Source organism: Echiichthys vipera, assembly GCF_963691815.1.
Source record: "Echiichthys vipera genome assembly, chromosome: 15".
NCBI lineage: Eukaryota > Metazoa > Chordata > Actinopteri > Perciformes > Trachinidae > Echiichthys > Echiichthys vipera.
The window spans coordinates 7,034,201-7,060,209 of record NC_139840.1 but is presented as its reverse complement, the minus strand read 5'-3'; the positions used below and the strand labels follow the sequence as shown (position 1 = coordinate 7,060,209).

The following is a 26,009-nucleotide window of genomic DNA, read 5'->3' as shown; positions in this document are numbered from 1 at the left end:
TTATCTTAGTTTTTAAGTGAGCAAATACCAACTCAGTAAGTGCACAGCAGTCAGGGGAAGGAAATGAAGCTTGCAAAAGGCATTAAAAAGCAACAGACTGACTGGAAATGTTTCTCTGGCCTTTAATGATCCATTTTACATGTATTTGACACAATTCTACAAGATATTGCACATGGAAAGGTAGTATCTAATGAACAGGTCCACCCAGAAAAATAAATATTTAGTTCATTAAACAGACACCAGAGCTGGCATGATCAGAGAGAACAGTACAGACAGATCACACAGATCAGACACTGATTTTAAAATATTAATACCATAATAAAAGGAAATGAAAAGGCAAAAGGCTAACGGTGCTTTCCAGGACAGGTAGACGCAGTCCTGTGTCATTCCAGTTCTCCAATATGAGATTATTTTACACATGGAAACTAATATGACTGAAGACGTGATGTTCCTCCATGTAAACACCTGTACAGAATACAACAATGATTGGTAGGTAAGTTTAATGCATCACCTGCATCCCTAAAACCTTTTAGAAGTTATCAGTTAACAGATGTTTCCTAACAACTGATGTACACATTACTAAAGTCGTTACTACAGTAGCTCAAACATTCATTATAATGGTGCAACCCGATTTAGTGAATCACTAGTTTGAAACTGGCTAGTAAAAATGTATTCACAAACAGCTGGTCTAACTCAATCCCACTTCTTCCTCACCATAAAAAAACAATCTAAAACGAAGTTTATTACCATTATTCTTCAAAATGACACAGAAATCATGAAGCCAAACAACACTTACCAATATTTAAAACATGACACATCAGATCAAAGCAGAGATGGAGATGTTTTTTTTCAGCCCTGACACCAAAAAGAACAACATTAACATAGAAAGACATACGACTAATGCTATATTGCATCATAGTGCATTTCTAAGGCATTGTAAATAATAAAGGCACTCCTCCCTAAGAGTATCTACAATCTCTATACCTGGTCAGTAAAAGTCCTTTTGTTTCAATATGAACGCCACACTAAGCAGCTCTGAGCAACATTTTAAAATCTAAATTAAATACCTCCATACCTATTTCTTGAACTCATCTAAAACTGCACTTTCCAAAAACGTGATTCATCTCATCTCATCTCATCTTTAACCTCTTATCCGGGGTCGGGTCGCAGGGGCAGCAGCTTTAGCAGGGGACCCCAAACTTCCCTTTCCCGGGCCACATTAACCAGCTCTAACTGGGGGATCCCGAGGCGTTCCCAGGCCAGCGTGGAGATCTAATCTCTCCACCTGGTCCTGGGTCTTCCCCGAGGACTCCTCCCAGCTAAATCTTTGAAATCTTTGGTAGATGTGAAACTTTATCTTGTGATCTTTTGTAGTGTAAAGTCCAAACGTTTTAGAAACAAGTGTATTTTTCCTCCAGAATGGAGTTTCCTCTTTGGACTTTCGAAACAGGCCTGATTATAGTTTTTCATTTGAAGAATTTGGCACCAACCGCCTCGTAAATGTTGACATTGTACGCCAAAAAAAGACACTCAAAAAAACATTTTGCAAGGGAATTGGTTGACAGCAAGTTCCTGTTAAACATATTCTCGGTTCTCATAGTCCTTTTTAATGGCTTTTTTAATGCGGTCGATTTCATCTTCACTTGAACTGTCATGTTTGTCATCCTTCTCTTTCTTGTCACTGTCCACAGCAGCCGTATTATTGTCCGTGTTGGATTCTGGTGCTGTGGCCTGCAGCTCCTCTCGTATCCCGTTGAGCTCCACCAGACCTTCGTGCAGCTGCTGGGACACCTCTCTGATTTTGGCAGCGAACTCTGACTTCGCCCCTTTCTTGAGTTCTTTGGAGTCTTTGGCCACAAAGTAGATGTCCATACCAACAAAGAGTCCAGTGAGCACACCAGTGGCCATGCTGGCGATTTGGACCGCTCTGGCTGCTGTGCTGCCCGCCACGTTGGCTATCTGCACCACGCGCATGATCTCATTAGCGTTGATGAGGATGGCCTTCCCTGCCATGGCGCCGTCCTCATAGAAACTACTACTGAGCACAGGGAAGTCTCGGTTGTAGGCGTGTTTCTTCATCTTGATCAGGTCGAATTTCTTTAGGTTCTCGATACCCTGCTTGACGAATTTCAGGCACTTATTGAGGTCGACCATCTTCTCCTGATAATCCTGCACAATCTTCTCCACCTTCTTGCGGTCCATCGAGTTGTTGACCTGGTTGGAAATTCCAGCGCCTGCTGATGTCAGACCCCCTGCTGTGGCGACACCCAATCCCACCGCTGTCACAATCAAGGAGACTCCCATGGTGACCGGGGCCAGAGCGAGGCCGGTGATTGTAGCCACGCCCCCGATGGCGCTAGTGGAGCCGCCAGTGATTTGAGCGATCTTTGTGTTCTTGCTGAACTTGTCAAGGCCGTCTGCGATGCTGTTGAGGTCGATGACGTGCTGCCAGAGGCTCTCAGCTCGCTCAGAGAACAGTTTGTTAAAGACACGGATTCCCTTCTGCACCTTCTCTGCCGTCACAGCAAACGCTCTAAGACAAACAAGAGTGATTACACAGAGCAAGGTCACTGTATCTCTCACTTACCACCCGTTTATCTAGCCTTGCACACACTAGCGGTGTAAGATATCCACTTTCCTCTCCAATACACTGGAGGAGAACACAATTTCATTCATTTGTGTTGCACAAAGCATTCAACAATAGTCCATAGTTTTCTTTGGAACTACTCCCCATTTTATTTTACTAGCGTACAGGCCAGGTCTCGTAAAACTACTGTGTGGAAGCGTCGCCAGCCCCCATTCCTTTATGTTCCTGATAAATATTTATTTATCAGATTTGGTTGTAGGACAATAAGAAAGTGTAACTGTGAAGCCTTTGGGGGGCTTCCACATGTCACGACAATGTTTTTGAAAACAAGGTTTTTCATCGTGTTTTCAAGACTATGCTGCGAGTTACATACACTGTACAACTAAACAGAGGCAATGCAGACAATAACACCTTTAAAGTTGTACTACTTCTTTCAGAGCCCTCCATCTTGTCAGGTTCACGGTTCATGTGTGTTTTTTGCTCTTTTGTAAACTGTATTGAAACACATTCACCTCTCGACTTCACGTCCGTCCCCTATATGTTACCCTCTTAAATCCATACACACACATGTTCCTATTACACCTCTGCCCTTACTACAAGCCTGACTCAGAAGATGGAAGTTCCCGATTTCAGAGTACAATGAAATGCAGTGACGATCTCCACCGGCAGACCAACCGCTGTTAGCAGCGTCGTGTTGCTGTCATTAGTGGAATCATATGATCAATTACCCTGGTTTTAACTCACTCTGTGATGGATAGTAACTTAACAGATAATTAACCAGATGAAAATCTTACGGATTATAACTTTAATGTTCATTTAAGTTCAGTCATTTTGAGTGTCATTCATTATTTTGTATAAAAAGTGTGTATTTTACCAGTTTCAAACAACAACAACAACAACATGATATCGGCAAGATATATCAACTATCAGCTGCCAAGCCCTTTAAAAAACCTGTATCGATCAACCACGAAAACGGCCCCTATGAAAACTGCCTGCTGCATGCTCTATGAGTAATGGTGGTCACATGTAATTTGTCAGTGTTTTGAGCAGCACAAATGAAATTCTACTCTCCATTATACTTGGGTCATGGAAGACATTTTAGATGTCGATATTTCAAAACTTTGGCACATGAAACTGAAGCCATCTGCGTGGCTAAATACCACCAGAAATAAGAGAACACAACATATGATGAACAGACCCTTTAAGACACCAAAGACACAAGACAGTGAAATATTTATCAACGCTTATTTGAGCCTTTACTTACTTGGCCTCCTCTTTCTCTGTCATGTCATCATCTTGAGGCATGTCCTCCCAAGCTGAGGAAGTAAAAAGTAAGAAGGAATGATATTTCCTCTACTTTTTTTATGACGTTACAAACATTACATTGCACAAAAGACACAAAAACATTGAGGAACATCACACAAAGCATGTGCATTAATCTACTGCTAGATTGTTCCCATTCAGCCACAAAGGAACCTGGCTTTGAGTTGGGAGCACTGTAGCGTTTAAAAAGAAAGACTTGCCCCAAATTTAGAAGAGTAATATTGATGCATGCTGCAGCATTAAGATTTACTTTAATTGGAATTTAGGGCCCCAACTAGGGTCCCCTGCTAAAGCTGCTGCCCCCGCGACCCGACCCCGGATAAGCGGATGAAGATGAGATGATGGGCCCCAACTATGAAAAACAGCACAGTGAGGATGTTTCCACACACCTTTGGTCACATGGTGTAAATGACTGAAGATGAAACTAGAAGATGAGAACTCTATTCTAGGGACAAATCCAAAAGAAAGCCAAACAAAGTGAAAAACATGCGATTTGTAACTTACACTCCACTGTGTCCCACCACTCCATAAGGCCCTCCATGTCCTGAAACACACCATTAGATTTTTATGGTTTTGCATGTTTATGGTTGCCATCCAAAAGGTTAATACTGAGGCATCAGACTTTCTTGAAACCATACTTAAGTGTCACATTTTGCTTCAGAAACTAACCTGACTGTCTTCAGGTCGTGCTGGGTCAATACGGAAGTCCTCCAGCTGGTCGAACAAGGATCTATTTCCACCTGGATTCTGAAACAGCAGAAATATTATTTATTAAAATGAATTTATCAATACTATTACAGGCCAAGTGTGTCAGTGAGACAAAACGACTGAGACGGATAAACCAACAGCAATAATTAAAATCAACTTCTATTTGCATTTTATTTATTTATTTAGTAGTATTTGTGTTTTTTCTATTTCTTTTAGCAGGGACTACGGATGCAAATGAGCATCTTTGCTATAATCCGGCACTTTTACAGTGATTGTTGTTCATTAATGTGCACTGTTCCTAACAAATAAAGTATTGATTGATTGATTGAACTCATCACAAATCCTCAGTTTCACTTTTTACACCATATGTGCTTTGATAAAGAACAGGAAGTGATGGTAGAAGGGATTCTGTAAGCAGTGCTTTTTTTTGCAGAAGTAAAACATCTTCGATGGACACGTTAAAAAAAAAAAAAGGAAGCAGAGCAGGGAAACAAGTTTGGGCACATTGCAACCTAATCTCTGAGGACATGCACAAACACTGCGTGGAGGTGCAGGGGTGGGTTTCATTTCGACAGTGGATGGGAAAAACACCCAAAACAAATGCCGACTATAATAGTATGTGCTGGGAGCTGAGCAGACACCATGGAGACAAACATAAGACAGGTTGTTTTGTGTGAAGGGTCAGGTGACTGAAACAGAGCTTTTGTAATCCTGAACAATGAGTAAGACTCCAACTGGTCAGTCCGGTGGACAAATATACTGACTCACACTGGAGTGGGAAAAGGTTCAAAGCTGTGTGAGAGGTGCCTGAAGGAAATAAAGAAAGTGAAGCAACACCATTGATTGTCTCTACCTCTGCTGTTCCATCCTGTGCGTTCCTCTTTAAACCTCGGCCCTGAAACCCATTAACACACACAAAAAACACTTAAATCGTTTAGAATATCAATATAAAAGTTTGCTTTTGGGTCACACACAGTCCAGATGGATACAAACCCAGAGCTGTTAGAGGTGATCTTAGTGGAACAAATTAAGAATTAGTTAATAAAATAAGAATGACACAAATGCTGTGTTCAGAATCATTCCCTCACTCACTACTCCCTACAGTTTATAGTGTTTATTAAATAATGCACTATATAGGGAATAACCTAACGAGATTTCAGACACTACACTGGAATTTTCTAACAAATTGTTGCGTAAGTACACACGCCGGATATATGTGTGTGACGGAAGTCCAGCGTCATGTAAACACACGGAGCTGTAATCCTGCTGTACAGTATATTATAATACAAACCTGCACTCAGGAGGACGGTCAAAGGTTTTACTGATGTTCATGTTAATTTCAATGTTAAATCCCCAATAAGTTGTTGAAATTTTAAAGCGTGGTTTAGTTTACAATAGTTGTTTGTCCCGACTACAAGCTGTAATAGCCCACGGTTCATTTATTTTCACAAGCGAGTAATCTCTAATACCTGGCTAACATTAGCACCTCTTCTGCTTCTTTTTCTCTGTTAAAACACGACCGCATTGCATTGTGGTATACGGCATACAATATACTGTACATCGTATGTACACTCAAATTACTTGTGCATTGTGGGTATTTTATACATATAGTAAATGAAATTGACCACAGAGAATTTGAACCCCACTAAAAAACGGCGTACACACTACTTCTGTGATAGGGAACGATTTCGAACACAGCTAATAACTTATTTTCCTGTTCTTGGACTTCAACAGGTATTCTCAAGGACTTGCACTGAAAGATAGTGTCTGCTTGGATTTCCAGCTATGCCAACATTGCATGACTGCATATTTTCAGCTAGCAGCGAGAGAGATCCAGACGGGTGACGAATTAAAAAACTCGCCAGACAATGCACTCCATCATCAAAACAAACGAGAGAACATATTTTGAGAGAGTGGTGTTCAGGAGGAATGGTGTTGTGGAGGAAGAAGACTTCTCTCACAGGCCAGGTCGTAAATGCAACATTTAATGAAATATCAATAACGTAATTGGCATAGATTAACCAGCAGTGATGCCTTAAATGAGTGGGTGCAGTGTATAACACTTCATGATAGTGACATGTAGTATGACATAGGCCTGGATCAGTCTACTCAAAGTCTAGTTTCTCCAGTTCAGCAACATGCAGAAAACTGTCTCCATAGTGATGCAGATCCACCGTCTTGAAAAAAATAACATTAGTTTTTTTAAAGAGCTCAAAGTGCAGTATACCAGCCTTACCTCTGGAAGTACTTGTTACTAGGCGGTGTATTTAAAGGCATTCGGCAGTGTTGCTTTAACAAGCAAGTACTGTCCACAACACAAGAAGAAACAAGTTTGTACATGTCACTTGTTTGAGCGTTACCTTGTTTCGAGGCATGAAGGGATTGTGTTTCTTAGGTTTCTTCACTTTGGTCTGAAAGAGAAAACCAGGATTACAGTGTGAGTCTGAGGAAAACACAGGTCAAATTCTTGAAACAGTCCTTCAGCAGTAATTTACAGGAAAATGAAACATTTGTTCCTGACGAAAGTCAAACCAAGAATGTATTTAGTGAAAGAAATGAGTTAAAAGACCTCGGTTTTGTCCTTGCCCTCCTCCTCTTTCTGTTCCTCTTTGGATGAAGAATCATCATCTTCTTGCAGACCTTCATCATCAGAAGCCGCCTGAAGCAAACAATCAAAGTGTGAACGTAATAATATATGTACCAAAGAGAATGGGGGCATAACACAGGGTTGCTAATGAATGAATTTAAAATACATTTTTATTTAAAATAAAATAAATTAAATTCTAACATCGTGTGGCCTTTGACCAACTGAAGAAGATGCAAAGAAAACAAATGAGTGCATTGACTCTGCTAAGTAGTCTAATACCTTGGCTCCAGTACGCGGCATGAACGGATTATGCCGCTTGTTTTTTTTTGCCTTGGTCTGTAAAAAAAAGAAAGAAAGAAAAACAGGCATGTGACAATGTCAGGTGACATGAGAGGCAATAACTGGAAGAACTGCATTTCATTACAGCCGTTGGCAACTTGTATTTAAATGGAAGAACTGCATCTGAGTTTAATGTGTGCTAAGGTTCAAAAAGATCCAGCCCTTTGCAACTACGTCTGTTGTCTGTTTCTTCACCTAAACACACAAATATAAACTATATCTTTGTCTACTGTATATCAAAAATGGCTGTAGTCTAATCTTAATTGCTCTTGTCCTATCAATTAAAGATTTAAAAATTACACTTATCTCCTTAACAAGCAGCGCCTTGGAGTTTGGCAGAGTTACACATTTATGCTTTAAACATTGTTTGAACCGGCACAACTTTGATTTAAAATTTAGTGGATAAATGTTTATTAAACAATGCAGAATATTTCTCGATAATGGAATAATGAAGCCATGACAAACGTTGAGTCTTGGTTTTAAAACAACTTCAATTAAGAACTAGAACAACATGATACATAGATACGGAACAAGACAACTTTAACAACATGAAAGCTACTAAACAGAAGTGGAAAACTGTCGATTTAAGGGTTAAATCACCTTGTGACTAATAATAACCATGAGGTTTTACGAACCTCACATTGACAACAGTCTGATGGTGCTACATAGAATTTCCATGGCACGAAAGAAGAGAAAAGAAGGAACTAGAACAATTAGATGCTGGCAGTTTTCACCTGCATGTAGCAGCGAATGTGGGTTCATAGATGGACTTGGTAATTGGACTTGTACTTGTACAGTGTTTGTCACATTCACCCATTCACACTGATGGCAGTGGACATCTACATACCATCTAATCTAATCTAACCATTCACACCACATTTACACACCCATGCGCAGCACAGGGAGCAATTCAGGGTTCAGTGTCTTGCCCAAGGACACTTCGACACGTGGACCGGGGGAGGTGGGGATCGAACTGCCAATCTCTCCAATGGAGGGCAACCCACTCTTTCTCTGAGCCACAGTCGCCCACGACCAAACATAGATGATTTCAAATATCCTCAGACTAACAATACATGCTACACTATAGTTCAGTCAGTGTCCATACCAACCGCTGTGTACCAATCCATGTTTTGAGAGGGAGACCAAAACTAAAGATCAGCAGTTAATCCAGTTTGACAGACGATGATGAAGAGGCGAACTTACTGTTTTGCTCTCTGAAGGGTTCACCTCGTCTTCCTCAAATTCATCTTTGAGGCCTTCGTCATCGGATTGGCTCTCCTGCAAATTTAACTCATTACATTTTAAATCACATTTACAGGACGTTTCAGCAAAGTGGTTTCTACAGGTGCGTGCTGTTATGTGTTGCAGCGTTCCTACATCTTGTCCAAAATCAAATTTAAGACTTTTCAAGATTGTCCAGCACCTTACACCTGTGATAAATGATGTGCCTGCTTTCAATTAGACTTGGCATCCTATATAACAAGCAGTTTCACTCACTTTACTCAATATCCAAACACTTTTCAAACATTGAAAACACCACATTAAAATGTTGGAAGATGTGCCTGTATTTTTGTGTGTAGAGTTTGACTGATACGTAAAGGCCTATGAAAACAAATGTTGGTATCATTGTATTAAAGCTGTTAACAGCCAATGGTTAATGACGATATTCAGTCTAAAAATTGTCCAAGGTTCCTCAGAATCATTTAAAACTGCTGATATGTTTTAGATGCACAAAAACACTTGAAATAATAATAATAATTATAATATTTCTTATTCAAAATCTATTAATATGATAATATTATTCATTTCAAAATTCTCTATTTGTGATGTCACCAAATCCTCTTTCATGCACAAATGTTCAAACTCAGATTTAAGGAGAGCCCACAGAAACTTCATCAGCAGATCAATGTGACAGAAGGGTTGTTGAGTCAAACTCGTCTGTATATACTCTACATCATTCAGCACAGTGAAGGTCAAACATTCAAGTGAAATACATTTTCAACTGAGGGGGACTTTAAGTTTAAGTCATTATATTTTTTTGAGGCTGCAGTCACAAACACACCTCCATAAGCGCCAGTAGCTGAAATTCAACGTTAAGCCAATAATGTTCCAAAGCATCCCCAGTATTTTGTACTGGTGCACGTGACAGTACCTGGTGGTTGCTCTTCTGCTTCTGTCTCTTTGTTCTGTTCAGCTCCTAAATTAAAACAGAGCAGTTCCCTTAACCACAGTGTAAATATACCACCATTGATACACACTGACACACAGCTGCTCCAATCTAACACAAACTGCTATTATTCCCGAAACACTGAAGGCTTAATTTACCTCCTCTGACGGTCTGGTAGATCTGGAGATCATGTCCTCTCTATCCTGCAGAGGACAAAATGAAGACAGTTTTTCAAACACTGAGAGTGACACTCTAGGTATACCTTTTCCATGTACACAAAGCCCGACATTAAAAAGCATAGTATGTTACTTTAATGCTTGCTGCTTTTAAATACACACATTTGAAATGATATAATAATGAACTGATTTAACTTGTGTTCTAGCAGAGATATTCAAATTCATGTGGAAGCAGAAATCTGAACTGTACCTTCTTATCCTCGGTTCCTCTTGCTTTTACTTTGTCGTATGTGGACGCCCCCTTCATCTCCTGTGGAGAGATTACAGCCTTAACAACACAATATAACAGACGAGTAGAGCAGAGCCTAGTCTTACTTGGACCACATGTCCAAGAAGTGTAATCAACTGCCTGCAAACCTCTTCAGTTGGTCTGGGTGGGACAGTTGGAGTTTCAGTTCCCTTCTTCCTCTCTCGTTGGGTCATGTTGCTTTTGATCTGACAAGGACAAACAGAAACACATACAGACACACACACAGAATAACACAGTGTGATGGAGCAGGAGGACAGGGAGGTTTGACTACAAGCAGGCAGGATTTAAAGGGAGGCAGGGGGATGAGGAGGATGTGGTGGAGGTCCGGAAAAGGAGGGGCAAAAGGGTATTTTTGACAGAAGATGAACTGTGTGTGTGTGTGTGTGTGTGTGTGTGTGTGTGTGTGTGTGTGTGTGTGTGTGTGTGTGTGTGTGGTCACTGATGACTCATGAGTGATGTGAAAAATAGACTGACCGGTTTCAGCTTCTCTTCCACCTGTTTCTCGTTCTCCTTTTGCATCTCTGTGTCGTCAGCGTCTTTCTGAATAAAAGGACATTAAATAAAGTATATTAAACTGTATCAGCCAAAATCAGATTACTTGTGCAGCGATTAAAGGACCAACTTGCATGTTTGACTCTTTAACTACAAATCATGTACTGTATACTTGTACATATTTGTTGTTCCAGATTTTCAGATGGATTTTTCCTTCTTTCCCAGTCATTGGTTTCCATTTATTTCTGTATGGCACGACAGTCAAATGACTCTTGGACTTGTTTGGGGTGTGTATGTGTGTACTTTATCATAGTGGACATCAAGTTTGTATTCAAGTTTGCCAAAATTACAAAGCAATATGGATTTTCATATAGTACAAAGATAAATGCAAGACAATGGGTGCCCAGCAGGGTAGGAAAAATACACCCTCAAATCTAAATCACATCAACAGGGTTTGGAAAATTGTTATTTTTGATTTAAAGTGTATGTGATCTGTAGTAAATAGGGTATAACATGCAAAATCTCTTGTATGGTCCTTTAAGTGTGCAGCCCGTCATAACTCACTAAGATCCACAGACAATCCCTACAATCATCCCCGCCATCACCATCATCAGGCCACTACAGTAACTTCCTGTCACCGAGAACATCATTACCATCTCCCTCCACACCTCCACCATGACCAACACAATAGTTACTTTATTTGCAGAGCGGAATGGATTCAGTTTGGACATGGCTCCAGCCATAGCACTCTGAGAGGGAGGGACACATCATGGAAAAACTTGAGGAAAAGCCTCAATATTTAAGATTTGGATCTGCTTTGTCAGCCACCAGCCACATCGGGTTCAAAGGCTAGACCAACACAGGGCCAAATCTAACACCAGATCAGTATCTGTGTATATGTTGGCTGATAAGCAGCAAGAAAACTACAGTATAGAAATGACAAACTAGGCTTCAAATAAATTAAAAACATGACAATTTCTACCTCAAACATCCAGTATGGGTGGGGCAAAGGTTCACAGGGGAATTATCCATTCATTTTGAAACAAAGCAGCGCAGACAGATGATCAGGGGCTAGTGGCTTACGAAGTGTCTTTTTAGATTAGCGAAGCTATGGTTAGTGACAGTTTTCTGGTTTCCCTTCTGATATAACGGAGCTTCATGAGACAGTTTTGCCTGGCCTGGGGCGCCCTGCTGGGCGAGAGGTTGGGGCTGGTTCGGGTCGGTGCAGGGATCTTTGTTGCAAAGCATTCCTCCTCTCTTCTCTTCCCTTAGGTATTTCATTTATCTACTATGAATTTGGTTAATTAAGTCATAAAACTACCCCAAATACGTATAAAACCAATTTTGTTTGGCCTGTGCAGAACAAGTCTGCGAGACGGGCTGATTACAGATATTTGAAGCTATTCCCTGTGACGTTTACTAAAGGTATGACATTCTCAACAAGACCAGGCACGACCAGTTAAGGTGGACTCCAGAAAGAGCCTGTGGGTAATACTTTCCTATTTTCTACCTAAGCAGGACAAAGAGCTTCACAATGCCTCTCATTTACACATACTCCATTGACTGCATCAGAGGACTGCTTCCCCAACCAGAATCTTTCACTTGATAACCATCAGCTAAATTAAATGTAGATGAATTTCCACCCCTCAATGAGATGAGTTTCTGGTGAGTAAAAATAATCGTATAAATGTCAGAAAGGTTCCGTTAAACAGATAAAACAGGAACAAGTGAATGTCAAAGCACCTGTTTGTTGCCTGATGACTTCTCACTGCTCGCAGGTGGATCCTCGTCATCTGAGCTCGACTGCTTCTCATGCTGCAAAGACAGAAAGCATTGCTTTATTTTTTTTTTTTTTAACAGTCATCTTTTAATTCACCAAGGTATCAAAGGAAACTTTACCTATTTCCAGAGCACAATCAAATTACAATCTCAACCTTTCTTACTTTGTTTGCAGATCGAAACGGATTCAGCTTTTCCATCGCCTCAGCAAGTTTATTCTGAATATGAACATAAAATGAAGACCATGTACAGGATTAAGGGAATTAAAGTGATGATAACAACATTAAAAAATGAACGTTCAAAAACCTTACGCACCTGTTTGTGACTGGGCTGGTTCTCTTCATCGTCCAACATCTCCTCACAGTCAGAGTCGGAGTTCTTCTCCTGCAGATGGAGCCAATATTTATCGTAAAATACAAACAATAACCAGCTTTATATCATCTATCATTTTGAATCAGCCCCAAAAAGTGACGTGGCACCTCCCCCCTCTCCATCCTGTGGGCCCACCGCTCGCAGAAGGAACCGCTGGGATCGGGTGCGCTCTGGGGACGTGGAATGTCACCTCTCTGTGGGGGAAGGAGCCGGAGCTTGTGTGGGAGGTGGAGCGCCAGTTAGATCTGGTGGGGCTTACCTCCACGCACAGTCTCAGTTCTGGAACCATACTCCTGGATAGGGGTTGGACCCTATTCTTCTCTGGAGTTGCCCAGGGTGTGAGGCGCCGGGCGGGTGTGGGGATACTCACAAACCCCCGGCTGAGCGCTGTGGTGTTGGAGTTCACCCCGGTGGAGGGCCGCATCCTTACGCCTGCGGGTGTTAGGGGGTAAAACTCTGACTGTTGTTTGTACATATGCACAGAACAGCAGTTCAAAGTATTCAGCCCTCTTGGAGACCCTGAATGGAGTCCTGCATGGGGCTCCGGTAGGGGACTCCAAAGTTCTGCTGGGAGACTTCAACGCCCATGTGGGCAACGATGGAGACACCTGGAGAGGCGTGATTGGGAGGAAAGGCCTCCCTGATCTAAGTCCGAGCGGTCGTCTGTTATTAGACTTCTGTGCTAGTCACGGATTGTCTATAACTAACACCATGTTCGAACACAAGGATGCTCATAAGTATACGTGGTACCAGAGCACCCCAGGCCAAAGGTCGATGTTGGTTTTTGTGATAGTATCATCTGATCTGAGGCCGTATGTTTTGGAACCTCGAGTGAAGAGAAGGGCAGAGCTGTAAACCGGCTGGGAGGAGGCCTTGGGGAAGACCCAGGACTAGGTGGAGAGATTATATCTCCAAACTGGCCTGGGAACGCCTCGGGATCCCCCAGTTAGAGCTGGTTAATGTGGCCCGGGAAAGGGAAGTTTTGGGTCCTCTGCTAGAGATGGTTCCCCTGCGACCCGACCCCGGATAAGCGGATGGAGATAAGATGAGATTTTGAAGCTTTTTAGGCTTCTCGATGAACTGATGACATGTAGCACATGTCAAAGGAACAGTGCAACACCTCTTACCTGTTTGTCCATGGAGAACGTGCTCTTCATCATCGCACTAAAAGCTTTCTGAAATAAGACAAAAGCACCTTAAAAAAACAGACTGTAGCCCTAACATTCAACTTAATCATCACAGCAGATCTTATTCCTAAACAATCAGTCAAAAAGGCTGTTTCTATGCTTATTACTAATATTATAACAATGATTTTCATGCATGTCTCAGTACAGTCCAAACTGTTGTCAGGCAGCAGACATGATATCTAGTCCCTCTGCCCTATAAACCCACCTGCTTGGCTTTGGGCTTCTCCGCAGTAGAGATATTCTCATTTGAGTCTGCTGAGTGTTCAGTCTTTTCCTTATCCTGTTACAACACAATACACATTTATCTCAAAACATGACCGACGGTGTAATGTATTGAATGGTAGAGCACTTTATCTGACGCAGGATTAAGTGTGAAATAAGATGACCTGAGACGAGGTGAAAGGATTCTTCAGGATCTTCGACGTCACTCCGCCCTGACAGACAATCACAGCAGCTAAAGTTACAAACTGATATTATCTGTTGTAATTCCTGTTAGCGTTGATACAGCGCAGGTGCAAGCTGATCTCTCACCTTTGAAGACTTCTCTGTGAGACTGTCACTGCTGGCAGAGAGTTCACCATTGACAGACAAATCATCCTAACCACAGGAATACAGCATACAGTCAGAATGTAACAACCAAGACAAATAAACACACCCTTTTATTTATAAATGAATTATCCACCGTATAACTAAATGACTGCAGGCACCAGGATAAAACAGATTCCAGGTTGTATTAGTGAGAAAGTTCAGATATGAAAGGGATCTGGAGAAAAGAGCCCTTTAACTGTTTTACCTGAGACTGAGATTTGGCAACTTTTTTCCTGAACACTCCACTAAAGATTCCTCCTTTCTCCTGAGGAAAAGAACAAAGAGCCAGTGTCTAATGTTACTACATTTCAAGATTCAAGATTCAAGATTCAAGAAGCTTTATTTATCCCGAGGGAAATTATTGTGCAACAGTTTCGATACAAAGGCGGAAAAGGATCAGAGTAACAATAAGCATAAACATAAATCAAATCAAAATAAAGCTAACGTCAGATAAATCAAGCTATGAACCAAGTGTGACAGAGTGCAACAGACGTCGTGGTTAAGCGTAGGTTTATACAATATACAACAATACGCAGCGTGCAGTTTAGCAGCAGATTGAATAAAATAAGTACAAACTAGATAAGTGACAAGGGGCGATAAGTGATAAGTGTTAAAAATGTTTAAAATGTAGCAGCATGTCATACAGAACTAAATGACAGTATGGCACAGTGGAGTGCAGCAGCATGTCCTAAAGTACAGTAAGTGTATCAGCAGATAGTTACAGTACCATTAATAAATAAATAAAGTGATGTAGTTGTTATGTTTGAATCTTACAGTGTTTGAGCTTTAACAAACCTCACCTTAGTGTTCTCAGAAAGATTGTCATTGCTGCCTGAGAGCTCGCTGGGTGCAGACAAATCCTCCTGAAGGGGAGAAACGCATGACAACAGGTGGATGTTAATCCTGTCAGTAATTTATATTGACGTGGTTTATTGCTGGGATGAATTATCTGCAGCAACACTGTTACCTGAGATTGTGCTCTCGCTCCATAAGGCTTTGGTGATTTTTTGAACATCCCACTGAACATCCCCCCTGTCTCCTGGAGAAAAAAAAACTGTTTTAAAAAAAAACAATTTTGCCCATAATGGAGGAAGTGAGTAAAGTGTTCCTGTAGTTTCACAAAGCTCACCTTCGTGCTGCTGTTCACAGAAAGACTGTCTTTGCTGCCTGAGAGCTCGCTGGGTGCAGACAAATCCTCCTGAAGGAAAGAAACAAACATCCCCTTCTGATTATTATCATCATATCCAGATAATGTCACACAGAGGAGAAAAGTGAGGCGCACAGCTCTCACCTGAGATTGTGTCCTCGCTCCTGAAAGCTTTGGAGCCTTTTTGAACATCCCACTGAACACCCCTCCTGTCTCCTGGAGAAACAAATGACATTATAATTATGTTAACATGGATAAAGAACAACTATACTAGTTTTGAACTGATGCAGCTGTTAGATGGTCAGGCAGAGATGTAGTGCTTCACACACAGTCGACAGCAGTTCTTCCTAATTCACGCTTTCACACCGCCATAACAATAACACCGTTTTCAAACCCACTTATATCTAATTTCATGTGTTTTCCATTTCATTGGTGTGTGACACACTGATTTTGGTTAGATAAGGGAGGAGGCCTCGGGGAAGACCCAGGACTAGGTGGAGAGATTAGATCTCCACACTGGCCTGGGAACGCCTCGGGATCCCCCAGTTAGAGCTGGTTAATGTGGCCCGGGAAAGGGAAGTTTGGGGTCCCCTGATAAAGCTGCTGCCCCCGCGACCCGACCCCGGATAAACGGTTGTCAGTAAACCCTTTTCTCATATCATCTCATTTTCAAAGACATAAAAACATCACGTTGCATACATTAATGACACTGGGACATAAAACAAGTCATTAAAAATGTGTGTTTGCATAATTAAGTAGGCCTCTCTTTTAAAGATAGGATCATATTACAAGAATTCATTGACAGTCTGAAAAACTTGGAAATCATTCTGCAACACGTCACAGAGAGAACCAGTAGAATTTTATTTAACTTGTTTATTTCATATAATAAATATTATATTTACTATAATTATAATATTGTATGCTTCTCATCTACACTGCAGCACTTGCATTTTGTATGAAAGGTCTCTAGAAATAAGGTTTATTGTTATAAAGTTTTTGGAAGTGTTTTTTGAATTTGTTTTCAGCTGTTTTTTTGTTTTTTTTAAAGGTTTTGAAGAAAAAAAAGATCTGATCTAATGAGACTCACCTTAGTTGCGGTGTTCTCGGACAGACTGTCGTTAATGGCTGTGAACTCGTCCAAAAGATCCTGAAACACACAAGATTATCAGTATTTAGCTGATGATGTGTGGCTGTGTGTGGGACGTGTGACAGAGGATTGTGTTTCACCTGTGAAGGCCTCCGGACGTGTCCAGGTTTAGGAGATCGTTTCAGTATTCCACCGAACACACCCGATTTTTCCTGAAGAGAAAAGTACAGCAAAGGGTTTAGTTTCCAAAAACAAACTTCTGTGAGGGGAAACCACAAATATGACAGAAAGTCAACTCACCTTTGAGGACTTCTCTGTCAAGCTGTCACTGCTGCCAGACAGCTCAGGGTTGTGTCCTGACAGGGGCACCTAGACGAGATTTAACAGTTGTCTGATTTTTCAACTAATGAATGAATTGTTTAGTCAACACATTTCTGAAGATAGTTCAAAATGCCCAGAAGTCAGTTATTAAATAGTTTATCTTACCAACAGTCCAAACCACAAAGATATTCAATGTTACATAAAACAGAAAAAAGCAACAAATCCTCACATTATAGAAGAATTTTACGTTTTTGTTTGGTAAATGGCTTAAACCATAAATCAATGAGCCAAATTGTTGGAGACGAATCTTTTGTTCATCTAATTGATTAGTCGATTAATCGTTTCAGTTCTTGTTAAACATCAGTTGCATTTTTTAAAGGTAAGCACCCAGAAGTACAGAACAGTGGGTCAAAGACGGCCGTCACAAACCTGCAGCTGGCCCTCTTTGTCAGCTTTGGTCGTCTTCTTGAACATTCCTTTAAACACGCCTCCTTTCTCCTGAAATAAGGAAAAATAAGTCAGATAAAAACCAACACAATTATTTACAATAACACAATGAAATTTCTTCAATCAAAAGAAAACTGGAACAAGGTTTGAACGGAAAATAAAACCCAACACAACGAATTCAAAGAAATGTTCCCTGAGCGTCACCTTGGTGCTGTTGTCAGTCAGACTGTCACTGCTCTTTGAAAGTTTGCTGCTGACCGATAAACTGTCCTGGAAAGTCAACAGAGAGCCAGTGTGAGTAGAATGAATCCATAATTACAGTCTGTACTCTCTTCCAAATGCTGATGCATGCATGTTTCCAAACAGCATTACGTTAAAGTCTCATTATCCTGCAGTTCAATGAAATTGCAATGCTAGAAACGCATGTGATGTCTCATCCCCGGTGTGGTACATAAATAAATAAATTAATATAGAAGAATAATGACTTTTCTATTTTGAGCAGGGTGCATCACAGCTTCTACTGGCTGATTGGCAAATTCACAGGCCACACTTGAACAAAAGTGAGTCCAACAGGGCCAGCTGGGAAATGCTCAGAAACAGAAAACTCACGTCTGACTCAGTCATACAAACTTTAGATGAACTGAAAGAGCAATAGAGTGAACATATATGGAGGACACAGTTTAATCTGAATGTAGCTTTAGGGCGCACTCACACTGTCCTTCCGCACCGTGCCGCATGCTTTAGGGTACTTGTCCCCCCTCCCTCTCCCCCCGCGCCCCAGGCCCGTTTGTACTCACACTGCCTGGGCCTCGCGCAATTGCTTCCTGCCTGCCTATACGTCATCACGCCGTAACACTTCACACGCATTGATTGACGTCATCGCGATGCGTCGCTTTGTTTACAAATCTTTCCATAGACCTCAGAGTTTTTGTTCGTCTTGTCGACTGTTTTTGAATATTTTCATTGACCAAATCTGTAGTAAACACTCCACCTCCACATCACACCAACGTGAACCTTTCGCCGTGGACTGCCAGCTGTCCGCAGTTATGCGCGTAGCGGGTGCACTCACACTGGTCAAACACACTAGGCTTTAGCTGAAAAAACGGTTTTGGCCCGGTGCGGAAGGACAGTGTGAGTGCGCCCTTAGCAACTATAGCTTAGAATAAAAACGATGGACAACTGTGTAGTAAGCATGAGCAGCAATATCAAGAGATAAACAGGTAATTTTGCCCATAATGGAGGAAGTGAGTAAAGTGTTCCTGTAGTTTCACAAAGCTCACCTTAGCGCTGCTGTTCACAGAAAGACTGTCTTTGCTGCCTGAGAGCTCGCTGGGTGCAGACAAATCCTCCTGAAGGAAAGAAACAAACATCCCCTTGTGATTATTATCATCATATCCAGATAATGTCACACAGAGGAGAAAAGTGAGGCGCACAGCTCTCACCTGAGATTGTGTCCTCGCTCCTGAAAGCTTTGGAGCCTTTTTGAACATCCCACTGAACATCCCTCCTGTCTCCTGGAGAAACAAATGACATTATAATTATGTAAACATAGATAAAGAACAACTATACTAGTTTTGAACTGATGCAGCGGTTAGATTGTCAGGCAGAGATGCTGTGCTTCACACACAGTCGACAGCAGTTCTTCCAAATTGCTGATGCAAGCAGGTTCAGCTCACGCTTCCACACCGCCACAACAAAAACACACCGTGCTCAAACTAACCATCCATATGAGGTGAGGTCTACAAATCTACTGGAGGTCACATGACATCGCCAACACATCACTAGTAAACACCGAGGAAGGACTCGGTCTTTTTAGAACAATAAGGACCCTAAAAAACATGGAAATCATTCTGCCACACGTCACAGAGAGAATCAGCAGCATCTGAATCAATTAGTTTATTACTTCATTTTTAGTACATCTCATCATCTCATCTCATCTTCATCCGCTTATCCGGGGTCGGGTCGTCGGGGCAGCAGCTTAAGCAGGGGACCCCAAACTTTCCTTTCCAGGGCCACATTAACCAGCTCTAACTGGGGGATCCTGAGGCGTTCCCAGGTCAGTGTGGAGATATAATCTCTCCACCTAGTCCTGGGTCTTTCCCGAGGCCTCCTCCCAGCTGGACGTGCCTGGAACACCTCCCTAGGGAGGCGCCCAGGGGGCATCCTTACTAGATGATCCTGAACCACCTCAACTGGCTCCTTTCAACGCAAAGGAGCAGCGACTCTACTCCGAGTTCCTCACGGATGCTGAACTTCTCCCCCTCTCTCTAAGGGAGACTCCAGCCACCCTCCTGAGAAAACACATTTCGGCCGCTTGTACCCGCGACGATTTTTAGTACATCATATATGTTATTACTATTATTATTATAACCTTTTTTTGCTTTTAATGAAAAGCACTTTAAGGCTGCATTTTGTATGTAAGGTGCTCTACAAATAAAGTTTATTATTATAATTTTGTTAAGTGTTTTTGTAAGTTTTGTGTTGGTTTTACTGTACCTATTGAATTAAACAACACCAAAGGACTTTGATTTTCATTCGTATTTGTGTGTTTCTTTATTTTTTTCAAAGGTTTTGAATTTAAAAAATACATTAGATCTGATCAAATGAGACTCACCTTAGTTGCAGTGTTCTCGGACAGACTGACGTTAATGGCTGTGAACTCCTCCAAAAGATCCTGAAACACACAAGATTATCAGTATTTAGCTGATGATGTGTGGCTGTGTGTGGGACGTGTGACAGAGGATTGTGTTTCACCTGTGAAGGCCTCCGGACGTGTCCTGGTTTAGGAGATCGTTTCAGTATTCCACCGAACACACCCGATTTTTCCTGAAGAGAAACGTGCAGCAAAGGGTTTAGTTTCCAAACACAAACTTCTGTGAGGGTAAACCACAAATATGACAGAAAGTCAACTCACCTTTGAGGACTTCTCTGTCAAGCTGTCACTGCTGCCAGACAGCTCAGGGTTGTGTCCTGACAGGGGCACCTAGATGAGATATAAACTGTTGTCAGGTGCAACACACTCACATACTCACTCACATACAATAATGACAAAGGTGTTTTAGAGAATTACAAAACTAACATAATATCAGCAATACAAGGAAGAGGGTAAATAAATAATACTTGCAAATAAATTGATTAAACTGATTAATTTGTTGAAATAAAGACGGCAGTAGCTCTGTCCATAGGTGACTTGGCTGGGAACCGTAGGGTCGCTGGTTCAAGTCCCTGTGTGGACAGTGGACTGGTGGCTGGAGAGGTGCCAGTTCATCTCCTGGGCACTACCGAGTCGCTGTTGAGCACCGAACCCCCAACTACTCGGGGCGCCGGTCACTGGCAGCCCCCTCGCTCTAACATCTCTCCTTAATTGCATGTATATAGGTCCTGTCTGTGCATGTGTGTGTATTTCAGGCCTGTGTGTGTGCAACATGATTATTAATAATAAGAGTGAAAAAATTAAATAAAGTAATTCTTCTACTTCTTCTAAAAGACATTTTTCTTTTTCTGTGACCTCAAGTAACCTCTGGGTGCACCTGTTACTCAACAGTCAATTTCATTATTGACTCCTCTGTCAATTTTCTAACTGATGGATGAATTGTTTAGTCCTACAGATCAGAAAATAGATCAAAATGCCCAGAAGTGATAGTGATAAATTGCTTATCTGACCAACAGTCCAAAACACAAAGATATTCAATGCGATAGAAAACGGAGAAAAGAGTCTTTGACATTTTTGTTTGGCTTGAACCATAAATCCATAAACCAACATCAGTTAAACTTTTAAAAGTAAGCACCCAGAAGTACAGAACAGTGAGTCAAAGACGGCCGTCACAAACCTGCAGCTGGCCCTCTTTGTCAGCTTTGGTCGTCTTCTTGAACATTCCTTTAAACACGCCTCCTTTCTCCTGAAATAATGAAAAATAAGTCAGATAAAAACAAACACTTTCAGTTATTTACAATAACACAATGATGTTTCTTCAATCAGAAAACTGAAACAAGGTTTGAACGGAAAATAAAACCCAACACAAAGAAATGTTCCCTGAGCGTCACCTTGGTGCTGTTGTCAGTCAGACTGTCACTGCTCTTTGAAAGTTCGCTGCTGACCGATAAACTGTCCTGGAGAGTCAACAGAGAGCCAGTGTGAGTAGAATGAATCCATAATCACAGTAGTTTATATTTAGGGCCGGGCGATAATTCATGTAAATCATGTATGGAGATATCGTGATACACTATTACGTCATCTAAACTGATAATAATAAGAAGAAGAAGTCCCGCAATGGGGAAATTCCACTTTCACTCTATTTTTTTTTTTCATTTTACACACACACGCCCGAAAATACACTCACATGCACAGACAGGACCTATATACATGCATGGAGAGATGTCAGAGCTAGGGGGCTGCCAATGACCAGCGCCCCGAGCAGTTGGGAGTTTAGTGCCTTGCTCAGCAGTGCCCAGGAGATGAACTGGCACCTCTCCAGCCACCAGTCCACGCTCCATTCATGGTCCACACAGGGACTCGAGCCGACAACCCTCCGGTTCCCGGCCCAGTCACCTATGGACTGAGCTACTGCCACCCCGACATATACTAACTACAATTTTTCAGAAAATCTCTTTAAATTTTAAATTCACACAGGAGTGTACAAAAATAGGCTTTACCATGTGGTTATTTCATAAGACTCTTTATTTATTGAATTACCAGAGAACCTGTTATGTTGTGATAAATATCATTACCAACTTATGAAGTGAACTATAAGATTTGGCCATATCGTCCAGCCCTATATATATAAACATTATATCAGGTATTAATAGTGCACTTCTCATGACAAGCAAGAGTAAATAAATGTGATATGTTACTACGCCAACATCACCTGCGCATGGAGAGGTGGTTCATGATGGGACTTGGAGGATTTCTTGAACATCCCCCCGAATAACGCAGCTTTTTGCTGAATGAAGAGTGAAATAAAGAGCAAATGAAACATGAAAGAAACACATTTACACATGCACAACATACTAAAGGATGAACACACGAGATGAATCTACTTTGGTTTCAGTCAGTTTGAGTGAGTCACAGAAAGTCAACGTTCACTGGTGCGACCTGTGAGTCAGCAGCAGAAATCTGTCTCTGATCACCAGCGCTATATGGAGACGATGACGATGAAGCTGCAAACGACTGACAATTTATTTATTTATCTGTTTATTTATGAACGAAAAGATGCATTTACTAGTTCACATCAACAGTCCAGCTTCACATCCTGGTTTCAAGTCTGGACTCGGAGCTGGTTTCAAGTCTGGACTTGAGAGTAAAATAAGTGATTCTGGGGAAACTGATCATTTTACTGATTTTCCTGTTTAAGAATCATATAAAAAGGAGACACTAGGGGATTTTATCAACGGTGCACTGGATAGAAAACCAAAGGAAGCACTTTGTTCTGTTTAATTTATACTCACAGCCTTTTAAATAATGATGCAGCAGTAAATAAAAAGGTTTGTAAACTGCGATGGTTTATTTTACAGGTCCCATTTGTTGCTACAACTACTGTAACTACTATGTTACTGTAAATTCATAAGAAAGCTCCTTCCAAATCTACATTATGTTGTAGTATTTATAGGGACACTAGATGCTGGTAATTAGATTTTCAATTAATAGATATATAGATAGATATAGATATAGATAGACTGATAGATGTGATAGAAATATAGATAGATATAACTATGATAGAGAGATCGATAGAAGGAATTATATAGATAGATATATAGAGATATAGATATGATATATGATAGATGGATTAAGAGATAGACATATAGATAGATAGAAAGGTAGATAGATGATATGATAGAAACACATAGATAGATACAGAGAATTATAGATAGATGGAGAGATAGAGATATAGATAAATAGATATGATAGAAATATAGATAGATACAATTATATGATAGATAGTTAGAATGATATAGGTAGATAGATAGATAGATATAGAGATGGATAGATATAGATAGAGATATAAATAGATAGATAGAGATATAGATAGATGGATAGAGATATAGATAGATAGAGATATAGATAGATAGATAGAGATATAGATAGATAGATAGAGATATAGATAGATAGAGATATAGATAGATAGAGATATAGATAGATAGAGATATAGATAGATAGATAGAGATATAGATAGATAGATAGATAGAGATATAGATAGATAGATAGAGATATAGATAGATAGAGATATAGATAGATAGAGATATAGATAGATATAACTATATGATAGAGAGATCGATAGAAGGAATTATATAGATAGATATATAGAGATATAGATATGATATATGATAGATGGATTAAGAGATAGACATATAGATAGATAGATAGGTAGATAGATAGATATGATAGAAATATAGATAGATAGATAGATAGATAGATAGATAGATAGATAGATAGATAGATAGATATGATAGAAATATAGATAGATAGATAGATAGATAGATAGATAGATAGATAGACAGATAGATAGATAGATAGATAGATAGAATCTGAATCTGCAGTGCCTGACTAACGTTGGTAAATAAAAGCAGTGGAGTAGAAAGCAGGCTTCCAACATGCGGAAGTATAAAGTGTCATAAAATGTAAATAATCATAAGAATGGCACTTAAATTGAGTAAATGTGCGCTGTTAGTTAGAAGTCAGGTTTCCCCATTACAGTCCACACACTTCTGGACTCATCTGCGCTGTGTATTCATATATTGACGTGTTCATCCCCACAGATTGAGGTCAGGTCACTCACACTGTGGACTGACTTGACTTGAGCAAAGAGAAAACTATAAAAACATGCCCGCACACACACATGCTCGAGAGCAGAGGTTTGACCTGAAACAGAGAGAGAGAGAGATGTGCCGTCACTCACAGCGACGCCTCCGCCGTCACACTCCAGGTCCAGGTCCAGGCTGTCGTACCGGTCCTGTCAAACAACAGCCACATTCACAGCGTTAGTTTCCGACGCGTTCAACTTCAAGGGTCTTTTAACTTTACCTCAGCACAAAAACGACGTCAGACGGCGTATAAAGACTGAACTGGAGCGGAACTCGCCATTAAAGCTGCTCAGCGTCTGCCCTCGTGTAGTGTTTGGGGTTATCCCGTTGGTTAATCGATGTCTGTATCGATCTGTCGAAAGGTTTCAGTGGTCGGTTTGTCTCCTCTGTCGGTCTGTCCGTCTCCATACGCTTTGATTCACCAGAGCTGGGAACTTAGAGGTCCTCCCTCCTCCTCCTCCTCCTCTTCCTCACTGAAAACAACAACAAAAAAAAGGAAAAGACACGGGCTGGAGTTCAGACACTTCCTTGTGACTCGAGAGGAGTTTTCATAAAGCAGATTTTGTCTGAAACCGGTGGGTCCGGTTTTCTTTCTTTTACCTGTGTCGGTCTCCGGGAGAGGGCGTGGCGCGTGTGTTTATGGGCGTGTCTCTGTCTCACCTGGGAGTCTGACGTCAGCCCGCTGCTGCCTTCAGGTGCTGCTCGGAAACTCAAACTCTCTCTTTCCGACCGAAGAAGAAGTCGGCTCAGATATTTTACTGAATTAAAAGTCTCATCATCTCATCTCATCTCATCTTCATCTGCTTATCCGGGGTCGGGTCGCGGGGGCAGCAGCTTTAGCAGGGGACCCCAAACTTCCCTTTCCCGGGCCACATTAACCAGCTCTAACTGGGGGATCCTGAGGCGTTCCCAGGCCAGTGTGGAGATCTAATCTCTCCACCTAGTCCTGGGTCTTCCCCGAGGCCTCCTCCCAGCTGGACGTGCCTGGAACACCTCCCTAGGGAGGCGCCCAGGGGCATCCTTACCAGATGATCCTGAACCACCTCAACTGGCTCCTTTCAACGCAAAGGAGCAGAGGCTCTACTCCGAGTTCCTCTGGGATGCTGAACTTCTCCCCCTCTCTCTAAGGGAGACTCCAGACACCCTCCTGAGAAAACCCATTTCGGCCGCTGAATTAAAAGTAACATTTTTATTTAAAGGTTGAATATGTTGAATCTTTATCATTCATTCATCTTCAACCGCTTGTCCCTGTCGGGGTCGAGGGGGGCTGGAGCCGATCCCAGCGTGAGGCGGGGTCCACCCTGGACAGGACGCCAGTCTATCACAGGGCACATAGAGACGAACAGAGACAGACAACCATTCACACCTAAGGGCAATTTTAGAGTCATCAATTCCACCACTGGAAAAAAGAGAATAAAGTATACTCAAAGCAGACAGCATGCATACTTTGGGGCAGCAGTAGCCAGTCCATAGGTGACTTGGCTGGGAACTGGAGGGGCGCTGAGTCCCTGTGGAGCATGAATGAAGTGTGGACTAGTGGCTGGAGAGGTGCCAGTTCATCTCCTGGGCACTGCCGAGGTGCTGTTGAGCAAGG

General features: G+C 41.5%; 1 protein-coding gene across 3 annotated transcripts; it reads right to left on the bottom strand.

The window, feature by feature from the left end:
* Nucleotides 1-106: 106 nt before the first annotated feature.
* apol1 (apolipoprotein L, 1) lies at nt 107-24,875 on the bottom strand. Of its 3 annotated transcripts, XM_083928974.1 has the most exons (42): nt 24,693-24,875; nt 24,511-24,564; nt 22,483-22,557; nt 21,662-21,727; nt 21,448-21,516; nt 20,532-20,600; nt 20,372-20,443; nt 20,232-20,291; nt 19,060-19,131; nt 18,898-18,966; nt 17,822-17,887; nt 17,600-17,668; nt 17,150-17,218; nt 16,990-17,061; nt 16,850-16,909; nt 15,907-15,978; nt 15,745-15,813; nt 15,583-15,654; nt 15,416-15,478; nt 14,821-14,880; nt 14,559-14,624; nt 14,414-14,461; nt 14,233-14,307; nt 13,968-14,015; nt 12,784-12,852; nt 12,633-12,686; nt 12,433-12,504; nt 11,385-11,438; nt 10,672-10,737; nt 10,305-10,382; nt 10,138-10,197; nt 9,870-9,914; nt 9,697-9,741; nt 8,748-8,822; nt 7,485-7,541; nt 7,188-7,277; nt 6,979-7,029; nt 5,472-5,513; nt 4,580-4,657; nt 4,415-4,454; nt 3,852-3,903; nt 107-2,533 (listed from the first exon to the last, which is right to left on the bottom strand). In XM_083928974.1, the coding sequence occupies exons 1-42, from the start codon at nt 24,693-24,695 to the stop codon at nt 1,576-1,578; spliced, it is 3,504 nt and encodes a 1,167-aa protein (XP_083785100.1). In that variant the 5' UTR covers nt 24,696-24,875; the 3' UTR covers nt 107-1,575. The 3 variants fall into 3 exon arrangements, with proteins under 3 accessions (XP_083785100.1, XP_083785101.1, XP_083785102.1); XM_083928975.1 differs by lacking the exon at nt 11,385-11,438; XM_083928976.1 differs by lacking the exons at nt 16,850-16,909; nt 16,990-17,061; nt 17,150-17,218; ... (2 more) ...; nt 18,898-18,966; nt 19,060-19,131.
* Between the last annotated feature and the right edge of the window lie 1,134 nt (nt 24,876-26,009).